Source organism: Lutra lutra, chromosome 5 (assembly GCF_902655055.1).
Source record: "Lutra lutra chromosome 5, mLutLut1.2, whole genome shotgun sequence".
In the NCBI taxonomy this organism is placed as follows: Eukaryota; Metazoa; Chordata; class Mammalia; order Carnivora; family Mustelidae; genus Lutra; species Lutra lutra.
In genome coordinates this window covers 162,828,221-162,847,650 of record NC_062282.1, presented here as the reverse complement: position 1 = coordinate 162,847,650, position 19,430 = coordinate 162,828,221, and the positions used below count along the sequence as shown (strand labels likewise).

Below are 19,430 nucleotides of genomic sequence, written 5' to 3'. Positions count from 1 at the left end.
CGGCCGAGCCAAGAGCAATTGGGTGGGAAGGTGTACATGGAAGGGTTTGGGTATTCCTGTGAACCATGACTGGTGTTTCAGGGATGGTCACCCCCAGGACAGGCCACCTGCAGCAGAGATACAATGTGCAGTCCCTACCTGGGACAGCCCACGTGGAGCTGTGATAGAATGTATGGTCCCCACTTGGGACAGCCCACGTGGAGCAGTGATAGAATGTATGGTCCCCACTTGGGACAGCCCATGTGGAGCAGTGATGGAATGTGTGTTCCTCACCTGGGACAGCCCGTGTAGATGCGTGATAGATTGTGTGGTCCCCACCTGGGACAATCCACGTGGAGCAGTGATGGAATACGTGGTCCCACCTGAGACAGCCACGTGGAGCAGTGATAGAATGTGTCGTTACACCTGAGACAGCCCCCATGGAGTAGTGATAGAACGTGTGTTCCCCACCTGGGAGAGCCCACATGGATCAGTGATAGAATGTGTGGACCCACCTGGGAGACCCCACGCAGAGCAGTGATAGACTTTATGGTCCCCACCTGGGATAGCCCACGTGAAGCAGTGATAGAATGTGTGGTCCCCGAGTGGTACAGCCCACGTGGAGCAGAGATAGAATGTGTGGTCCCCAAGTGGTACAGCCCACGTGGAGCAGAGATAGAATGTGTGGTCCCACCTGGAACGGCCCAGGTTGAGCAGTGGTAGAATATATGGTCCCCAGCTGGGACATCCCATGTGAAGGAGTGATAGAATATATGTTCCCCAAGTGGGACATCCACGTGGAGCAGTGATAGAATGTATGTTCTCCCACCCACAGGGCTGATGGATTGGGTGGGTAGATTGTGTTACTTTGTGTCAAGGAAGCTATGGGGCTTTTCCAGACCTCACAGCTGATGCAGAGCCTGGAGACGTTTCCATTCCCCTCCCTCCCGGTTTAGTCCTTCTTCCGCTAGTGCTGCCTTCCTAAGGCACATGGTATCTTCAATCATGTGCATCTCTCTCTGTGCCCAGAACCCTCTGTGGTATTTGCCAAGGAGCAGCCAGCACGCAGTGAGGTGCTCTGCAAGGCGGGGGCCAGTGCCACCCTGAGCTGCGAGGTGGCCCAGGCCCAGACAGAGGTGACGTGGTACAAGGACGGGAAGAAGCTGAGTGCGAGCTCCAAGGTGCACGTGGAGGCCAAGGGCTGCAGCAGGCGGCTGGTGGTGCAGCCCGCGGGGAAGGCGGATGCCGGGGAGTACAGCTGCGAGGCAGGGGGCCAGAAGGTGTCCTTCCGGCTGGACGTCACAGGTCAGCGTTTGGGTTAAAACTCTAGCCTTGATCAAGGGTGATGGTGGGATAAGCATATAGTCCAGACAGACTCTGGAGCTCTTTCCATTAGGCTTAACACTTCACATGTCCTTTCTCCTGCCTCCTATGCTCATACATGCGGCCGAGCCAAGAGCAATTGGGTGGGAAGGTGTACATGGAAGGGTTTGGGTATTCCTGTGAACCATGACTGGTGTTTCAGGGATGGTCACCCCCAGGACAGGCCACCTGCAGCAGAGATACAATGTGCAGTCCCTACCTGGGACAGCCCACGTGGAGCTGTGATAGAATGTATGGTCCCCACTTGGGACAGCCCACGTGGAGCAGTGATGGAATGTGTGTTCCTCACCTGGGACAGCCCACGTGGAGCTGTGATAGAATGTATGGTCCCCACTTGGGACAGCCCACGTGGAGCAGTGATAGAATGTATGGTCCCCACTTGGGACAGCCCACGTGGAGCAGTGATGGAATGTGTGTTCCTCACCTGGGACAGCCCGTGTAGATGCGTGATAGATTGTGTGGTCCCCACCTGGGACAATCCACGTGGAGCAGTGATGGAATACGTGGTCCCACCTGAGACAGCCACGTGGAGCAGTGATAGAATGTGTCGTTACACCTGGGACAGCCCCCATGGAGTAGTGATAGAACGTGTGTTCCCCACCTGGGAGAGCCCACATGGATCAGTGATAGAATGTGTGGACCCACCTGGGAGACCCCACGCAGAGCAGTGATAGACTTTATGGTCCCCACCTGGGATAGCCCACGTGAAGCAGTGATAGAATGTGTGGTCCCCGAGTGGTACAGCCCACGTGGAGCAGAGATAGAATGTGTGGTCCCACCTGGAACGGCCCAGGTTGAGCAGTGGTAGAATATATGGTCCCCAGCTGGGACATCCCATGTGAAGGAGTGATAGAATATATGTTCCCCAAGTGGGACATCCACGTGGAGCAGTGATAGAATGTATGTTCTCCCACCCACAGGGCTGATGGATTGGGTGGGTAGATTGTGTTACTTTGTGTCAAGGAAGCTATGGGGCTTTTCCAGACCTCACAGCTGATGCAGAGCCTGGAGACGTTTCCATTCCCCTCCCTCCCGGTTTAGTCCTTCTTCCGCTAGTGCTGCCTTCCTAAGGCACATGGTATCTTCAATCATGTGCATCTCTCTCTGTGCCCAGAACCCTCTGTGGTATTTGCCAAGGAGCAGCCAGCACGCAGTGAGGTGCTCTGCAAGGCGGGGGCCAGTGCCACCCTGAGCTGCGAGGTGGCCCAGGCCCAGACAGAGGTGACGTGGTACAAGGACGGGAAGAAGCTGAGTGCGAGCTCCAAGGTGCACGTGGAGGCCAAGGGCTGCAGCAGGCGGCTGGTGGTGCAGCCCACGGGGAAGGCGGATGCCGGGGAGTACAGCTGCGAGGCAGGGGGCCAGAAGGTGTCCTTCCGGCTGGACGTCACAGGTCAGCGTTTGGGTTAAAACTCTAGCCTTGATCAAGGGTGATGGTGGGATAAGCATATAGTCCAGACAGACTCTGGAGCTCTTTCCATTAGGCTTAACACTTCACATGTCCTTTCTCCTGCCTCCTATGCTCATACACGCGGCCGAGCCAAGAGCAATTGGGTGGGAAGGTGTACATGGAAGGGTTTGGGTATTCCTGTGAACCATGACTGGTGTTTCAGGGATGGTCACCCCCAGGACAGGCCACCTGCAGCAGAGATACAATGTGCAGTCCCTACCTGGGACAGCCCACGTGGAGCTGTGATAGAATGTATGGTCCCCACTTGGGACAGCCCACGTGGAGCAGTGATAGAATGTATGGTCCCCACTTGGGACAGCCCACGTGGAGCAGTGATGGAATGTGTGTTCCTCACCTGGGACAGCCCGTGTAGATGCGTGATAGATTGTGTGGTCCCCACCTGGGACAATCCACGTGGAGCAGTGATGGAATACGTGGTCCCACCTGAGACAGCCACGTGGAGCAGTGATAGAATGTGTCGTTACACCTGGGACAGCCCCCATGGAGTAGTGATAGAACGTGTGTTCCCCACCTGGGAGAGCCCACATGGATCAGTGATAGAATGTGTGGACCCACCTGGGAGACCCCACGCAGAGCAGTGATAGACTTTATGGTCCCCACCTGGGATAGCCCACGTGAAGCAGTGATAGAATGTGTGGTCCCCGAGTGGTACAGCCCACGTGGAGCAGAGATAGAATGTGTGGTCCCACCTGGAACGGCCCAGGTTGAGCAGTGGTAGAATATATGGTCCCCAGCTGGGACATCCCATGTGAAGGAGTGATAGAATATATGTTCCCCAAGTGGGACATCCACGTGGAGCAGTGATAGAATGTATGTTCTCCCACCCACAGGGCTGATGGATTGGGTGGGTAGATTGTGTTACTTTGTGTCAAGGAAGCTATGGGGCTTTTCCAGACCTCACAGCTGATGCAGAGCCTGGAGACGTTTCCATTCCCCTCCCTCCCGGTTTAGTCCTTCTTCCGCTAGTGCTGCCTTCCTAAGGCACATGGTATCTTCAATCATGTGCATCTCTCTCTGTGCCCAGAACCCTCTGTGGTATTTGCCAAGGAGCAGCCAGCACGCAGTGAGGTGCTCTGCAAGGCGGGGGCCAGTGCCACCCTGAGCTGCGAGGTGGCCCAGGCCCAGACAGAGGTGACGTGGTACAAGGACGGGAAGAAGCTGAGTGCGAGCTCCAAGGTGCACGTGGAGGCCAAGGGCTGCAGCAGGCGGCTGGTGGTGCAGCCCGCGGGGAAGGCGGATGCCGGGGAGTACAGCTGCGAGGCAGGGGGCCAGAAGGTGTCCTTCCGGCTGGACGTCACAGGTCAGCGTTTGGGTTAAAACTCTAGCCTTGATCAAGGGTGATGGTGGGATAAGCATATAGTCCAGACAGACTCTGGAGCTCTTTCCATTAGGCTTAACACTTCACATGTCCTTTCTCCTGCCTCCTATGCTCATACACGCGGCCGAGCCAAGAGCAATTGGGTGGGAAGGTGTACATGGAAGGGTTTGGGTATTCCTGTGAACCATGACTGGTGTTTCAGGGATGGTCACCCCCAGGACAGGCCACCTGCAGCAGAGATACAATGTGCAGTCCCTACCTGGGACAGCCCACGTGGAGCTGTGATAGAATGTATGGTCCCCACTTGGGACAGCCCACGTGGAGCAGTGATGGAATGTGTGTTCCTCACCTGGGACAGCCCGTGTAGATGCGTGATAGATTGTGTGGTCCCCACCTGGGACAATCCACGTGGAGCAGTGATGGAATACGTGGTCCCACCTGAGACAGCCACGTGGAGCAGTGATAGAATGTGTCGTTACACCTGGGACAGCCCCCATGGAGTAGTGATAGAACGTGTGTTCCCCACCTGGGAGAGCCCACATGGATCAGTGATAGAATGTGTGGACCCACCTGGGAGACCCCACGCAGAGCAGTGATAGACTTTATGGTCCCCACCTGGGATAGCCCACGTGAAGCAGTGATAGAATGTGTGGTCCCCGAGTGGTACAGCCCACGTGGAGCAGAGATAGAATGTGTGGTCCCACCTGGAACGGCCCAGGTTGAGCAGTGGTAGAATATATGGTCCCCAGCTGGGACATCCCATGTGAAGGAGTGATAGAATATATGTTCCCCAAGTGGGACATCCACGTGGAGCAGTGATAGAATGTATGTTCTCCCACCCACAGGGCTGATGGATTGGGTGGGTAGATTGTGTTACTTTGTGTCAAGGAAGCTATGGGGCTTTTCCAGACCTCACAGCTGATGCAGAGCCTGGAGACGTTTCCATTCCCCTCCCTCCCGGTTTAGTCCTTCTTCCGCTAGTGCTGCCTTCCTAAGGCACATGGTATCTTCAATCATGTGCATCTCTCTCTGTGCCCAGAACCCTCTGTGGTATTTGCCAAGGAGCAGCCAGCACGCAGTGAGGTGCTCTGCAAGGCGGGGGCCAGTGCCACCCTGAGCTGCGAGGTGGCCCAGGCCCAGACAGAGGTGACGTGGTACAAGGACGGGAAGAAGCTGAGTGCGAGCTCCAAGGTGCACGTGGAGGCCAAGGGCTGCAGCAGGCGGCTGGTGGTGCAGCCCACGGGGAAGGCGGATGCCGGGGAGTACAGCTGCGAGGCAGGGGGCCAGAAGGTGTCCTTCCGGCTGGACGTCACAGGTCAGCGTTTGGGTTAAAACTCTAGCCTTGATCAAGGGTGATGGTGGGATAAGCATATAGTCCAGACAGACTCTGGAGCTCTTTCCATTAGGCTTAACACTTCACATGTCCTTTCTCCTGCCTCCTATGCTCATACACGCGGCCGAGCCAAGAGCAATTGGGTGGGAAGGTGTACATGGAAGGGTTTGGGTATTCCTGTGAACCATGACTGGTGTTTCAGGGATGGTCACCCCCAGGACAGGCCACCTGCAGCAGAGATACAATGTGCAGTCCCTACCTGGGACAGCCCACGTGGAGCTGTGATAGAATGTATGGTCCCCACTTGGGACAGCCCACGTGGAGCAGTGATAGAATGTATGGTCCCCACTTGGGACAGCCCACGTGGAGCAGTGATGGAATGTGTGTTCCTCACCTGGGACAGCCCGTGTAGATGCGTGATAGATTGTGTGGTCCCCACCTGGGACAATCCACGTGGAGCAGTGATGGAATACGTGGTCCCACCTGAGACAGCCACGTGGAGCAGTGATAGAATGTGTCGTTACACCTGGGACAGCCCCCATGGAGTAGTGATAGAACGTGTGTTCCCCACCTGGGAGAGCCCACATGGATCAGTGATAGAATGTGTGGACCCACCTGGGAGACCCCACGCAGAGCAGTGATAGACTTTATGGTCCCCACCTGGGATAGCCCACGTGAAGCAGTGATAGAATGTGTGGTCCCCGAGTGGTACAGCCCACGTGGAGCAGAGATAGAATGTGTGGTCCCACCTGGAACGGCCCAGGTTGAGCAGTGGTAGAATATATGGTCCCCAGCTGGGACATCCCATGTGAAGGAGTGATAGAATATATGTTCCCCAAGTGGGACATCCACGTGGAGCAGTGATAGAATGTATGTTCTCCCACCCACAGGGCTGATGGATTGGGTGGGTAGATTGTGTTACTTTGTGTCAAGGAAGCTATGGGGCTTTTCCAGACCTCACAGCTGATGCAGAGCCTGGAGACGTTTCCATTCCCCTCCCTCCCGGTTTAGTCCTTCTTCCGCTAGTGCTGCCTTCCTAAGGCACATGGTATCTTCAATCATGTGCATCTCTCTCTGTGCCCAGAACCCTCTGTGGTATTTGCCAAGGAGCAGCCAGCACGCAGTGAGGTGCTCTGCAAGGCGGGGGCCAGTGCCACCCTGAGCTGCGAGGTGGCCCAGGCCCAGACAGAGGTGACGTGGTACAAGGACGGGAAGAAGCTGAGTGCGAGCTCCAAGGTGCACGTGGAGGCCAAGGGCTGCAGCAGGCGGCTGGTGGTGCAGCCCGCGGGGAAGGCGGATGCCGGGGAGTACAGCTGCGAGGCAGGGGGCCAGAAGGTGTCCTTCCGGCTGGACGTCACAGGTCAGCGTTTGGGTTAAAACTCTAGCCTTGATCAAGGGTGATGGTGGGATAAGCATATAGTCCAGACAGACTCTGGAGCTCTTTCCATTAGGCTTAACACTTCACATGTCCTTTCTCCTGCCTCCTATGCTCATACACGCGGCCGAGCCAAGAGCAATTGGGTGGGAAGGTGTACATGGAAGGGTTTGGGTATTCCTGTGAACCATGACTGGTGTTTCAGGGATGGTCACCCCCAGGACAGGCCACCTGCAGCAGAGATACAATGTGCAGTCCCTACCTGGGACAGCCCACGTGGAGCTGTGATAGAATGTATGGTCCCCACTTGGGACAGCCCACGTGGAGCAGTGATGGAATGTGTGTTCCTCACCTGGGACAGCCCGTGTAGATGCGTGATAGATTGTGTGGTCCCCACCTGGGACAATCCACGTGGAGCAGTGATGGAATACGTGGTCCCACCTGAGACAGCCACGTGGAGCAGTGATAGAATGTGTCGTTACACCTGGGACAGCCCCCATGGAGTAGTGATAGAACGTGTGTTCCCCACCTGGGAGAGCCCACATGGATCAGTGATAGAATGTGTGGACCCACCTGGGAGACCCCACGCAGAGCAGTGATAGACTTTATGGTCCCCACCTGGGATAGCCCACGTGAAGCAGTGATAGAATGTGTGGTCCCCGAGTGGTACAGCCCACGTGGAGCAGAGATAGAATGTGTGGTCCCCAAGTGGTACAGCCCACGTGGAGCAGAGATAGAATGTGTGGTCCCACCTGGAACGGCCCAGGTTGAGCAGTGGTAGAATATATGGTCCCCAGCTGGGACATCCCATGTGAAGGAGTGATAGAATATATGTTCCCCAAGTGGGACATCCACGTGGAGCAGTGATAGAATGTATGTTCTCCCACCCACAGGGCTGATGGATTGGGTGGGTAGATTGTGTTACTTTGTGTCAAGGAAGCTATGGGGCTTTTCCAGACCTCACAGCTGATGCAGAGCCTGGAGACGTTTCCATTCCCCTCCCTCCCGGTTTAGTCCTTCTTCCGCTAGTGCTGCCTTCCTAAGGCACATGGTATCTTCAATCATGTGCATCTCTCTCTGTGCCCAGAACCCTCTGTGGTATTTGCCAAGGAGCAGCCAGCACGCAGTGAGGTGCTCTGCAAGGCGGGGGCCAGTGCCACCCTGAGCTGCGAGGTGGCCCAGGCCCAGACAGAGGTGACGTGGTACAAGGACGGGAAGAAGCTGAGTGCGAGCTCCAAGGTGCACGTGGAGGCCAAGGGCTGCAGCAGGCGGCTGGTGGTGCAGCCCGCGGGGAAGGCGGATGCCGGGGAGTACAGCTGCGAGGCAGGGGGCCAGAAGGTGTCTTTCCGGCTGGACGTCACAGGTGTGTGCTTGGGTTCCATAAACGTAATAACGTCCTGACACGTCAGGAAAGGAGCCCCTCTTGGTCCTGATAGGGGGACAGTTGTGTGTTGCACCTGTGTTGGGTTGTCTGTGATGGGCCCAGCCCTGGATTCTGTCTACCACTCAGGTGCTTGGACTGGAGATCTGCAGCCCCTCTTTTTGGTTGTTCTGGGCATCTGCTTCCCCAAACCTCTCCCCTTCTCCCAGAATCCCACTGTAACCAGCTAAACCTGCTATGATCCTTTCTTGGTGTACTGTAGGCACCTCAGGCCTGTGGCCTGTGGCAGGCACCATTCTCTGTCTAGAGCTGTCACATTGTAGGCAAACATGAGCACACACGTTTCCCATGTTTAATCCTCCCTGGGCAGCTGTGGAGCCTCCCTGGAGGGGCTCTTGTTTTGGGATCCTAATTGTCCAGCTCTGATGTGGTCAGCCCTCTGAGCTTGCCTTTGCTTGGATGCCCATCCTGACCTGGGCCTGGCCAGGCTGTCCTTTCCTGCCTCCCCTCCTGGGCCTGCTTCCCGATGCCCTTCTGTAATATGGACCCAGGCGCGCTGTTAGGGGCATTGGGGCCCAAGCCAGGAACACAAGAGCCCTGCTTTTATGCTCACTGACCTCTCCCCAGAGCCGGAGCCTGAGTCCCCCGCCCTGGAGAGACCTGGCCGCAGGGAGCCTCTGGTGGTCAGGGAGCATGAGGACATTGTCCTGACGGCCACGCTGGCCACACCCTCTGTGGCCGCGGTGACGTGGCTCAAGGATGGTGTGGAGATTCGCCGAAGCAAGCGGCATGAAACAGCCAGCCTGGGGGACACCCACACCCTGACCATCCACGGGGCCCAGACCCTGGACAGCGCAGTCTACAGCTGCCGTGTGGGCACGGCAGGGCAGGACTTCCCCGTGCAGGTGGAAGGTCAGCAGGGCTGGGGGTGGTGTTCTGGGAACTCCGTGTCTGCAGGGGGCGGGGCTGGAGCGGGCTGTCCCCAGTGAGGGCCAGCTCAAGTCCCACATCTGATGCCCCTTCCTGTCCTGCAGAGGTGGCCACCAAGTTCTGCCAGCCCCTGGAGCCTGTGAGCGGGGAGCTGGGGGACACAGTGACGCTGGTGTGTGAGCTGAGCCCGCCCCAGGCCGAGGTCGTGTGGCGCTGCGGGAGCACACAGCTCCGGGCTGGGAAGCGCTTCCAGATTGAAGCCACTGGGCCCCAGCGCTCCCTCACAGTGTCAGGCCTGAGGCTGGAGGATGCGGGGGAGTACACGTGCGAGACCCGCAATGACCGCACCAGCGCTCAGCTCACCGTCAACGGTACTCAGTGGAGGGCCGCATGGGTGGGCGGGCAGTCGGGCAAGCCTGGGCAGCTGCCTGGTGGAGATACCCTTATCCACCACTGCAGAGTGGGGCCTCTCAAGGAAAACCCCTGTCCACAGCCCCCCGCACGGTCAAGTTCACATCAGAGTTGAGGGCGGTGGTGGCCGAGGAAGGTGGAGAGGCCACCTTCCAGTGCGTGGTGTCCCCGGGCGACTCGGCAGTCACGTGGTTCCGGGACGGTGCCTTGCTGCAGCCCAGCCAGAAGTTTCTCATCTTCCAAAGTGACTCCAGCCACAGCCTGACCATCTCTGGCCTGACCCTGGAGGACGCTGGCCAGATCACTGCAGAGGCTGAGGGTGTCCAGTCCTCAGCTGCTCTCCGGGTGCGAGGTGAGTGGATGGGGCCTCAGGGAGGGCCTCTCCATGGGCTCATTCCCTTGCAGCCTTCCGCTGCCAGCCTGGGTCCAGCTGGTCTGGGTGACCTGGATACTTCACAAAGGGGGGGAGGGGGGATGGGCAGTGCCCAGGTACCTACTCGGAAGGGGACACAGTAAACTGCCACAAGGCGCATCTGGTTGGGGAGTAGGCAGAGGTTGACGCTGTCCAGGGAGGCTTCCTGGAGGAGGCATCCTCAGCTGAGCCCCATGGACGGAAATGGAGTTGGCAGCCAGTGCAAGCAGAGGCAGGAGGTGGGGATGAACTTAACTGGCTGGAGCCAGGACCTCTCCTGGGGAGCTGTTGCAGGTTCTGAGCGAGAGTAACATGCACGTATACACCTTCTGGAAAGATCACGGCAGAGCCTGGGACTGGGACGCCCACTTGCATCATGCTTTTCATTCCTTAACATGGAGTGTCCAGGGTCTCCCTAGAGCAGAATGGCTGGTGCTGCAGGTCTGGGGGCTCAGTCTGTTGCACCAACTCCCTGTGACCTGCTGCTGGTGGTCATGGGCCACACTTAGTAGTTCCAGGCACTGTGTCTGGCCTGGTTGTTGGCAGCTGGGGAGCAGGAGAGGAGACACATGTTGGGGAAGGAGCAGCCTCCCAGAGCCTCAGCTTCTTCCCACGTAACTGCCCATGCAGGTGCATAGCTGGGCCCAGCTTCCTCCCATGTAGCCCAGCTGCCTCCCATGTAACTGTATGTGTACAGGTGCACAGCTGAGCCTGGCTTCATTCCACATAACTATGTATGCAGGTGCGCGGCTGATTCTGGTTTCCTCCTACATAACTGTGCCTGTGCAGGTGCACAGCTGGGCTTGGCTTCCCCACATGTAACTGTATGTGTGCAGGTGCACAGCTGGGCCCAGCTTCCTCCCACGTAGCTGTATGTGTGCAGGTGCACAGCTGGGCCCGGCTTCCTCCCACGTAGCTGTATGTGTGCAGGTGCACAGCTGATTCTGGTTTCCTACCATGTAACTGTGCCTGTGCAGGTGCACAGCTGAGACCAGCTTCCTCCCACGTAACTGCTTGTGCAGGTGCACAGCTGAGCCCAGCTTCTTCCCATATAACTACTTGTGCAGGTGCACAGCTGAGCCCAGCTTCTTCCCACATAACTTCTTGTGCAGGTGCACAGCTGAGCCCAGCTTCTTCCCACATAACTGCTTGTGCAGGTGCACAGCTGAGCCCAGCTTCTTCCCACATAATTGCTTGTGCAGGTGCACAGCTGAGCCCAGCTTCTTCCCACATAACTGTGCTTATGCAGCTGCACAGCTGGTCCCGGCTTCCTCCCACATAACTGTGCCCTTGCAGGTGCACAGCTGGGCCTGGCTTCCTCCCACATAGCTGTACTTGTGCACGTGCACAGCTGGGCCTGGTTTCCTCCTATGTAACTGTGCCTGTGCAGGTGCACAGCTGAGCCCGGCTTCCTCCCATGTAAGTGTATGTGTATAGGTGCACAGCTGGGCCCGGCTTCCTCCCATGAACTGTGCCAATGCAGGTGCTCAGCTGGGCCCAGCCTGGAGGTGGAATGTGAGGTCATGGTGGGGAGCAGGTGTGCCATTGAGGGGTGGGGTAGGGGGTGGAAGGGCCCTCAAGCTCTGGCTCTTCCAAGAGTGGTCGTGACTGTGGTGACCTCCCTTGCTTGTGACCTCAGAGGCTCCGGTGCTATTCAGAAAGAAGCTGGAACCCCAGACAGTGGAAGAGCGGAGCTCAGTGACCATGGAGGTGGAGCTGACACGGCCGTGGCCCGATGTCAAGTGGACACGGAATGCAGCAGCCCTGGCGCCAGGCAAGAACGTGGAGATCCATGCGGAAAGCACCAGTCACCGCTTGGTTCTGCACTGTGTGGGTTTCGCTGACCGTGGCTTCTATGGGTGCGAGACTCCAGACGACAAGACGCAGGCCAAGCTCACCGTGGAAAGTGAGCAGCAGCAGCAGGCGGGGCCCCAGGAGTCAGGCATCTAGGAAAGAGGTGGGAGGGGGAGGGGATGGATGTCCCCCTGCAGGGACAGGCCCTGGGGGGTGCCGGGAAGGAAGGGGTGGGCCTTTGGCTCTGAGGCCCCATGGAGAGGTGAGTGGGGGCTGGCCCGCGGGCTAAGGTGTCCATGCAGTGGCTCACCCCTGCCCCTGTGTGTGTGCTCAGTGCGCCGGGTCCGGCTCATGCGGGGCCTACAGGCGGTGGAGGTGTCCGAGCAGGGCACAGTCAGCATGGAGGTGGAGCTGTCCCATGCTGACGTGGAGGGCAGCTGGACGCGGGATGGCCTGCGGCTGCAGCCAGGGCCCACGTGCCAGCTGGCCGTGCATGGCCCCATCCACACGCTCACGCTGTTGGACCTGCGGCCGCAGGATGGCGGCCTCGTCGCCTTCAAAGCTGAGGGGGTGCACACGTCCGCGCGGCTCATGGTAACTGGTGCGTGGGCCTGGGCATGACCTGTGGCGGGGTACACCCTGCTCTGTCCCCCAGGTGGCCTGGGGAGGCTGGTGGGCTGGGGTGGCAGAATCCTGGGCTCTGGGCACTGGGTCTCATTCCTAGAACAGCTGTCTGACACTGCCCCGCTCAGGCCCCTCTTGGCTCTGCCTCTCACCCTTCCCCTCCTGCCACCCTAGAGCTGCCTGTGAGGTTCAGCCGCCCCCTGGAGGACATGGTGGCCACAGAAAAGGACAAGGTGACCCTGGAGTGTGAGCTGTCACGCCCCAATGTGGATGTGCGCTGGCTGAAGGTGCCTGCCTCTCACCCAAGTACTCTGGCTCCCTCTGCCTCTCTCGGTGGCCTGTCAGGCATGGGACTGCTCTGCTGGGGAGTCCCAGCACCTGACCCAACCTCATCCCTCCTCAGGATGGTGTGGAGCTGCGGGTGGGCAAGACAGTGGGCATGGTGGCCCAGGGTGCCTGTCGGAGTCTCGTCATTTACCGGTGTGAGCTCGGGGACCAGGGCATGTACGTGTGTGACGCCCGCGACGCTCAGAGCTCAGCCTCCCTGAAGGTGCAAGGTGGGCCAATGAGGGTCAGAACCTCCTGGCCCCCCCACATTCCCCAGTGGGGGGCTCAGCCCCCTGGCTTACCCTGCCCTGTCCCCCCCAGCAGTCCAGGCGGGAGGGGGGAAGGTGCAGCTTCGTGTGTCCAGGGGTGACAAGGCCCTGCTCGTTACCCCAGGTCGCAAAGTCCAGATCGTGAGGCCCCTGGAGGACATGGAGGTGATGGAGAAGGAGGGTGCCACGTTCTCCTGTGAGGTCTCGCTCGACGAGGTGCCGGCCCAGTGGTTCTGGGAGGGCACTAAGCTTCGGCCCAGTGACAACGTGCGCACCCGCCAGGAAGGTGCGGTGGTGGGCAGGCTTCGGGAGGGCACGTCCTCCTCCAGTCCCCAGGCCCTCCTTCCCCCTGCACTGAGTGGCCTGTGTTTCTAGGAAGGAAATACACTCTCATCTTCCGGAGGGTCCTGGCAGAAGATGCCGGGGAGATCAAATTTGTCGCGGAAAATGCAGAATCACGAGCACAGCTCCGAGTGAAAGGTGAGGGAGTCCAGGGGAGGGTCTGTGCTGGACAGTGTGTGGGTGCACACACACCTTTTGGGCCTTCCAGGGGCTGACAGGTCCGTTGCTACAGAACAGGCTTGGGGCACCCAGGCCTTTCTTGGGAGGAGGACAGCAGTGACCCAGAAGGAGGAGAGAGGTCCTGGAGAGGCAGCCTTTTGTATGAGGGCTCAGGGGCTCCTTGTCGAAATTGGAGGCAGCAGTAAATCCTGGGACTGGAGCAAGTGCTGGAGAGGTGGTGAGGGCAGATGGCACCCCTGGCAGGTGGCGGGGCTGGTGGCACCCCAGCCGGTGGCAGGGGCAGGTGGCAACCCCAGCCGGTGGCAGGGGCAGGTGGCAGAGGCAGGTGGCAACCCCAGCAGGTGGCACCCCCGTCAGGTGGCGGGGGCAGGTGGGGGGGCAGGTGGCACCCCTGGCAGGTGGTGAGGGCAGGTTTACACCCCCGTCAGATGGCAGAAGCAAGTGGCACCCCCAGCCGGTGGCGGGGACAGGTGGCACCCCTGGCAGGTGGCAAGGGCAGGTGGTACCCCAGCAGGTGTTGAACGTCAGCCCTTAGCTGGTGGCCTTGGTGACAGTGAGGGCATCGAGAAGAGAGAGTCAGTGGCAAGGGAGGGGCAGGAAGGCATAGGAGGCGTGGATTTGCTTGATGCAGGGGTGTGCGGGGGGGAGGTGTGAGGAAATGTGGCAAAGCAGGGATGTGTGGGGAGCAGGGGTGCACGGAAGGAGCTTGTGAAGGGCCAGGGGCACGGATGTGGGTGTGCTCAGCTTCTTCCCAGTCAGCTGTGTGTGTGGGGTCCCAGAGAAGCCTGATGGGAACACTCGGCATAGCCATCACTGGACAGTGAACTGGGCCAGTGTGGGCTGTTCTGCCGAGCATGGTGGGAGTCTGCTGGTTGGAGGCTGAAGAGCACCCACACCGGTTTGGGTGTGGAGTTTTGGAGCTCTGAGCATCCCCAACCACACCGGCCACACCCACAGAGCTGCCGGTGGCCATCCTGCGGCCGTTGCGGGACAAGATAGCCATGGAGAAGCACCGCGGCGTGCTGGAGTGCCAGATGTCTCGGGCCAGCGCGCAGGTACAGTGGTTCAAGGGCAGTGTGGAACTGCAGCCCGGGCCCAAGTACGAGATGGTCAGTGACGGCCTCTACCGGAAGCTAATCATCAAGGATGTGCAGCCCGAGGATGAGGACACGTACACCTGCGACGCTGGAGACGTGAAGACCAGCGCCCAGTTCTTCGTGGAAGGTGCGGGCAGCACCGTGCAGGCGCCTCTCCGGAGTCCCAGGGTGGCAGGCAGTCCTCTCTGCCGGACCGCGCCAGTGACCAATCCCTCACCCACAGAGCAATCCATCACCATCGTGCGCGGCCTGCAGGACGTGACCGTGATGGAGCCTGCCCCCGCCTGGTTCGAGTGCGAGACCTCCATTCCGTCGGTGCGGCCGCCCAAGTGGCTCCTGGGAAAGACGATGCTGCAGGCGGGGGCGAACGTGGGCATGGAGCAGGAGGGCACGGTGCATCGCCTGACGCTGCGGCGCACCTGCTCCACCATGACTGGGCCTGTGCACTTCACCATTGGCAAGTCGCGCTCCACCGCGCGCCTGGTGGTCTCAGGTGAGTGCGCGGCGTGGGTGGGCTGCACACGGACCTGGCTCAGGGCTGGGGTAGAACCCATGGTCCCCCGGAGACCACGGCACCGCCCTCTCCCCTTCTGCCGCAGACATCCCGATGGTGCTCACGAGGCCGCTGGAGCCCAAGGTGGGGCGCGAGCAGCAGTCGGTGGTCCTGTCCTGCGACTTCAAGCCGCCCCCCAAGGCTGTGCAGTGGTACAAGGAGGACACTCCCCTGGCACCCTCTGAGAAATTCAAGATGAGCCTGGAGGGCCACATGGCGGAGCTGCGAATCCTCCGCCTCACACCCGCGGACGCCGGTGTCTACCGGTGCCAAGCCGGCAGCGCCCAGAGCAGCACGGAGGTCACCGTGGAAGGTACTGAGGGCGCCTGAGGCCCTGGAAAGATCTTGGAGGCTTAGCGGCCCACTGTGCCCCTGGAAGTGCTCGAGGGCTCACGGGTCCCTGGAAGGGTCTCTGAGGGCGGGGGACGCCAGGGACCCGTGCTGAGCGGCCTGCTGTGCCCCTGGCAGCGCGTGAGGTGACCGTGACGCAGCCGTTGCAGGACACAGAAGTCACGGAGGAGAGCCGAGCCTCTTTCTTCTGTGAGCTGTCCCATGAGGACGAGGAGCTGGAGTGGTCGCTCAACGGCACGCCTCTGTACAATGACAGCTTCCATGAGATCACCCACGAGGGCCAGCGCCACACGCTGGTGCTGAAGCGGGTTCGGCGGGCGGACGCGGGCACCGTGCACGCCTGCTCCCCCAAGGTGTCGGCTACTGCCCGCCTAGAGGTCAAAGGTGAGGCGTCCCTGCGGGCCCTTAGGGTCCTCCCAGGAAGGGGCGCCGGGCTCTCTGCTGGCCCAAGGTGGCGCTCGCTCACCTGTCCCCACCGCCCCCCCCAGCAAAGCCAGTGGTGTTCCTGAAGGCTCTCGATGATGTGTCCGTGGAGGAGCGGGGCACGCTGGCCCTGCAGTGCGAGGTCTCGGACCCCCAGGCTCGCGTGGTGTGGCGGAAAGACAGCGTGGAACTGGGCCCCAGCGACAAGTACGACTTCTTGCACACGGCGGGCACGCGCGGGCTTGTGGTGCATGACCTGAGTCGGGACGACACCGGCCTCTACACTTGCAGCGTCGGCTCCGAGGAGACCCACGCCAGAGTCAGTGTTCACGGTGTGTGGCTGGCTCCAGGGGTTGCAGCTGCAGCCAGGGGGTAGAGCGGGTCCAGGAGGCAGGTCCAGGCCCAGGGGATGGAGCCGCGTCCAGGGGCCGGGTCGGGTCCAGGAGGCAGTTCCAGGCCCAGGGGTTGCTGCAGCGGCCAGGGGGCGGGGCGGGTCCAGGGGCGGGGTCCGTTCCAGGGGGCGGAGCTGCTTTCAAGAGGCAGGGCCGGGTCTGGGGCGGAATCAGTTTCAGGGCGCGGGGCTGCTTCCAGGTCTGTGTGTGTGGGGAGGGCTGCCTCTGCCCTGGGCCCACCCCTTCTCCAAGGCCGGAGGTTGCCCTGCAGAGCTCTGGAGGTCAGGGCAGGCTCCTGGAGGAGTAGTCTGGATGTGATCCCAGGAGGCCCAGGTACAGGCCAGGCGGGTGAGGGACGATGAGCAAGGGGAGGACTGAAGGGGGATGAGCGGGGGAGACTGAACTGGCAGTGCCTGATAGAGTCCCCAGGGGCTGGAGACAGTCCCCCTGCATCAGGGACTGTGTGTAGGCAGCTATGAGGGTCACGGCTTGGGGATGGCTGGCGGCAGAAGCCAAGATGTCAGATGTAGGATGCCCTGGAGGGACTCCCAGGCCACAGGCACAGCCTGGTGAAGGTGGTTGTTGGCAGGCCACGTGCCTCCCCATGGAGTCAACAGGGCAGCGTGGGCCCCCTCACCCCCAGCACAGCAGATGTCCCTCAGCCCGAGCCTGACCTCGTGCGTACACAGCTCTCCTGGTCCAGCTCCTCCGGTCCCATTTTCCCTCACTTGCATGTGCATGGCAGGCCTGCTGCCTGGTCACACTGTGGACCCTGTGGCGGGTCCCTGCCGGTCTGGCTGGGGTTTGACGACAGAAAGGGAAGGGGGCAGGGCGGCATGGTGAGTCTGTGCTAGAGCTAGACGGCCTCTTCATTTGGGACTCCCGTCCTTGGCCTTCTGGAGTGTTCAAGCTGTGACCGCTGTGGACAGTGCTTGTCCTGTAGTGGACTGGAAGTGACAGCAGGCCCCCCAGGATTAGGGCTGCAGGGGGTGGGAGTGAGGGTTCAGCTGTCATGGGGTCTGGCCTGGGGCAGCTCTGGGCTTGACAGTGCCAGACCAGGGTAGGGGACGGGCTGGGGTCCAAGAGCCTGGCCTGGGGCGACCGCCATCTCCTGTGGCCCACAGACCTACACGTGGGCATCACCAAGAGACTGAAGATGGTGGAGGTGCTGGAGGGCCAGAGTTGCACGTTCGAGTGTGTCCTGTCCCACGAGAACACCGGCGACGTGGCCACGTGGACCGTGGGTGGGAAGACGGTGGGTGGCTCGGGCCGCTTCCGGGCCAGCCGCCAGGGCCGCAAGTACACCCTGGCTGTCCAAGATGCTGCTCCTAGTGACGCTGGGGAGGTGATGTTCTCCATACTGGACCTCACCTCCAAGGCCTCCCTCATCGTCCGAGGTGGGCATGGGGCAGGGATGGGCACCTGTCTCCATGGGGCTGGGGGTACTGTGTGGCCTCAGGCTGGAATGAGGTGCTGCTGGGGACTGTCCCCTTGGGCAGCTCCCTGGTTGGAGACCCAGAGACACTGTTGGGGGCTGGGGCTTAGTCATCTGAAGGAGCTCCCTCTTTCCCACTCTGGGCAGAAGCAGGGCTTCTGGTCTTTGGTGTGTGGTCTGACAGCTATGGGAGCCCCCAGGCTCGTGGCTCCCTGAGCTGGTGAGTCGCTGCTGCTGTTCCTGAATTCATGCACCTGGCATAAATCAAATTCAGGTGCAGGTGGTGACACCCAGTCCCCAGCTCTAGCTGCCAGCGGCCATGCTTTCAGTCCCAGGCTCTGAAGGGGGCCGAGGTGTGAGAGTCTGTGGCCTCCTGTGTCCTCTTCCCAGCTCCCTCCCCATGACCACACTGGCTCCTGATTTCCAGGGCCCAAGGTCCCCATGGTCACCTGCCCCACCCTCAACCTAAGCATGGCTGGGGCCTGGCCCTGTCTTATGGTGGCTGCCCTGCCCTCTTCAGAGAGGCCCGCGGACATCGTGAAGCCCCTGGAAGACCAGCAGGCTGCTCCGGGCGAGGATGTGGTGCTGAGCTGTGAGCTGTCCCGGGCCGGCACCCCAGTGCGCTGGCTGAGGGACGGGAAGGCCATTCGCAAGAGTCAGAAGTATGACCTCGTCGTGGACGGTCCTCGGGCCATGCTGGTGGTCCATGCTGTCTCGCCCAAGGACTCCGGCGAGTACACGTGTGAGACAGAGGCTTCCAAGAGCACAGCGAGCCTCCGTGTGGAAGGTGACCTCACAAGAGACAGAGGAGGGGTCCCCGTGGCCTCAGTGGGAGAGCTGCCCACAGTGGGGGCTATTCCCTGTCCAAGGGGCCGGCATAGGGTCTGCACAGCTCTCACCCCCACCCCTTCCCACCCCTCCCAGAAAAGGCAAACCGGTTCACGGAGGAGCTGGCTGATCTGCAGGGGACGGAGAAGGGCACGGCCGTGTTTGTGTGCAGGACTGAACGGCCTGCCGCCGTGGTGATCTGGCGTAAGGGGCTTACGGAGCTGCCTGCCTCAGGGAAGCACACACCCAGCCAGGATGGCCTGACCCTGAAGTTGACCATCAGTGCCCTGACCAAGGCAGACAGTGACACCTACACCTGCGACATCGGCCAGGCCTGCTCCCAGGCCCGGCTCCTGGTGCAGGGTAAGGCCTGGCGGGGTCCTGGCCTGTAGGGGGCTGGCTGGGAGCTGGGTCTGGAGGGGGCTCAGAGGCCCTCTGAGACCAGCTTCAGTTTCCCTGTTCCTGGGAGTAGGGCCTTGGTGGTTTCGTCCTGAGGCCCTGCTGGTGGGACCTGGTGCAAATTTGTGTAGCTATGGCTGTGAGCCCTTCCTGTGTGCTGGTGTGAGCCTGATTGTCCATGCCAGAGCCAGCTGGGATGGCTCATGGGATGTGCAGCCTGGTCCCCTATGCCGGAGCCAAAGGGGATGGTCCATGGGACATGTGGCCCAGGAGCAGGGATGGCCCACGGGACATGCAGCCTGGGAGCGGGGATGGCCCACGGGACGAGTGGTGCAAGAGTGGGGACAGCCCATGGGACGAGCCACCCGGGAGTGGGGATGGCCTATTTCTGGCGGCAGCTGGCCGCGAGGGGACCCTGATTGCCGG

At 60.5% G+C, this 19,430-nt stretch overlaps 1 protein-coding gene across 32 annotated transcripts in view; it reads left to right on the top strand.

The window, feature by feature from the left end:
* OBSCN (obscurin, cytoskeletal calmodulin and titin-interacting RhoGEF) overlaps nt 1–19,430 on the top strand; it is a 146,109-nt gene that overhangs the window by 54,989 nt on the left and 71,690 nt on the right. For all 32 annotated transcript variants that reach the window (XM_047729435.1, XM_047729436.1, XM_047729456.1 and 29 more), the window contains 23 exons: nt 1,009–1,284; nt 2,477–2,752; nt 3,855–4,130; nt 5,188–5,463; nt 6,566–6,841; nt 7,944–8,219; nt 8,865–9,149; nt 9,272–9,538; nt 9,661–9,930; nt 11,630–11,896; nt 12,119–12,385; nt 12,583–12,695; nt 12,812–12,965; nt 13,129–13,290; nt 13,380–13,484; nt 14,484–14,750; nt 14,847–15,116; nt 15,223–15,489; nt 15,645–15,911; nt 16,016–16,282; nt 17,467–17,739; nt 18,298–18,564; nt 18,702–18,968. In XM_047729435.1, coding sequence (XP_047585391.1) covers nt 1,009–1,284; nt 2,477–2,752; nt 3,855–4,130; nt 5,188–5,463; nt 6,566–6,841; nt 7,944–8,219; nt 8,865–9,149; nt 9,272–9,538; nt 9,661–9,930; nt 11,630–11,896; nt 12,119–12,385; nt 12,583–12,695; nt 12,812–12,965; nt 13,129–13,290; nt 13,380–13,484; nt 14,484–14,750; nt 14,847–15,116; nt 15,223–15,489; nt 15,645–15,911; nt 16,016–16,282; nt 17,467–17,739; nt 18,298–18,564; nt 18,702–18,968 — 5,691 coding nt within the window. The remainder of the gene's footprint in view (nt 1–1,008; nt 1,285–2,476; nt 2,753–3,854; nt 4,131–5,187; nt 5,464–6,565; nt 6,842–7,943; nt 8,220–8,864; nt 9,150–9,271; nt 9,539–9,660; nt 9,931–11,629; nt 11,897–12,118; nt 12,386–12,582; nt 12,696–12,811; nt 12,966–13,128; nt 13,291–13,379; nt 13,485–14,483; nt 14,751–14,846; nt 15,117–15,222; nt 15,490–15,644; nt 15,912–16,015; nt 16,283–17,466; nt 17,740–18,297; nt 18,565–18,701; nt 18,969–19,430) is intronic.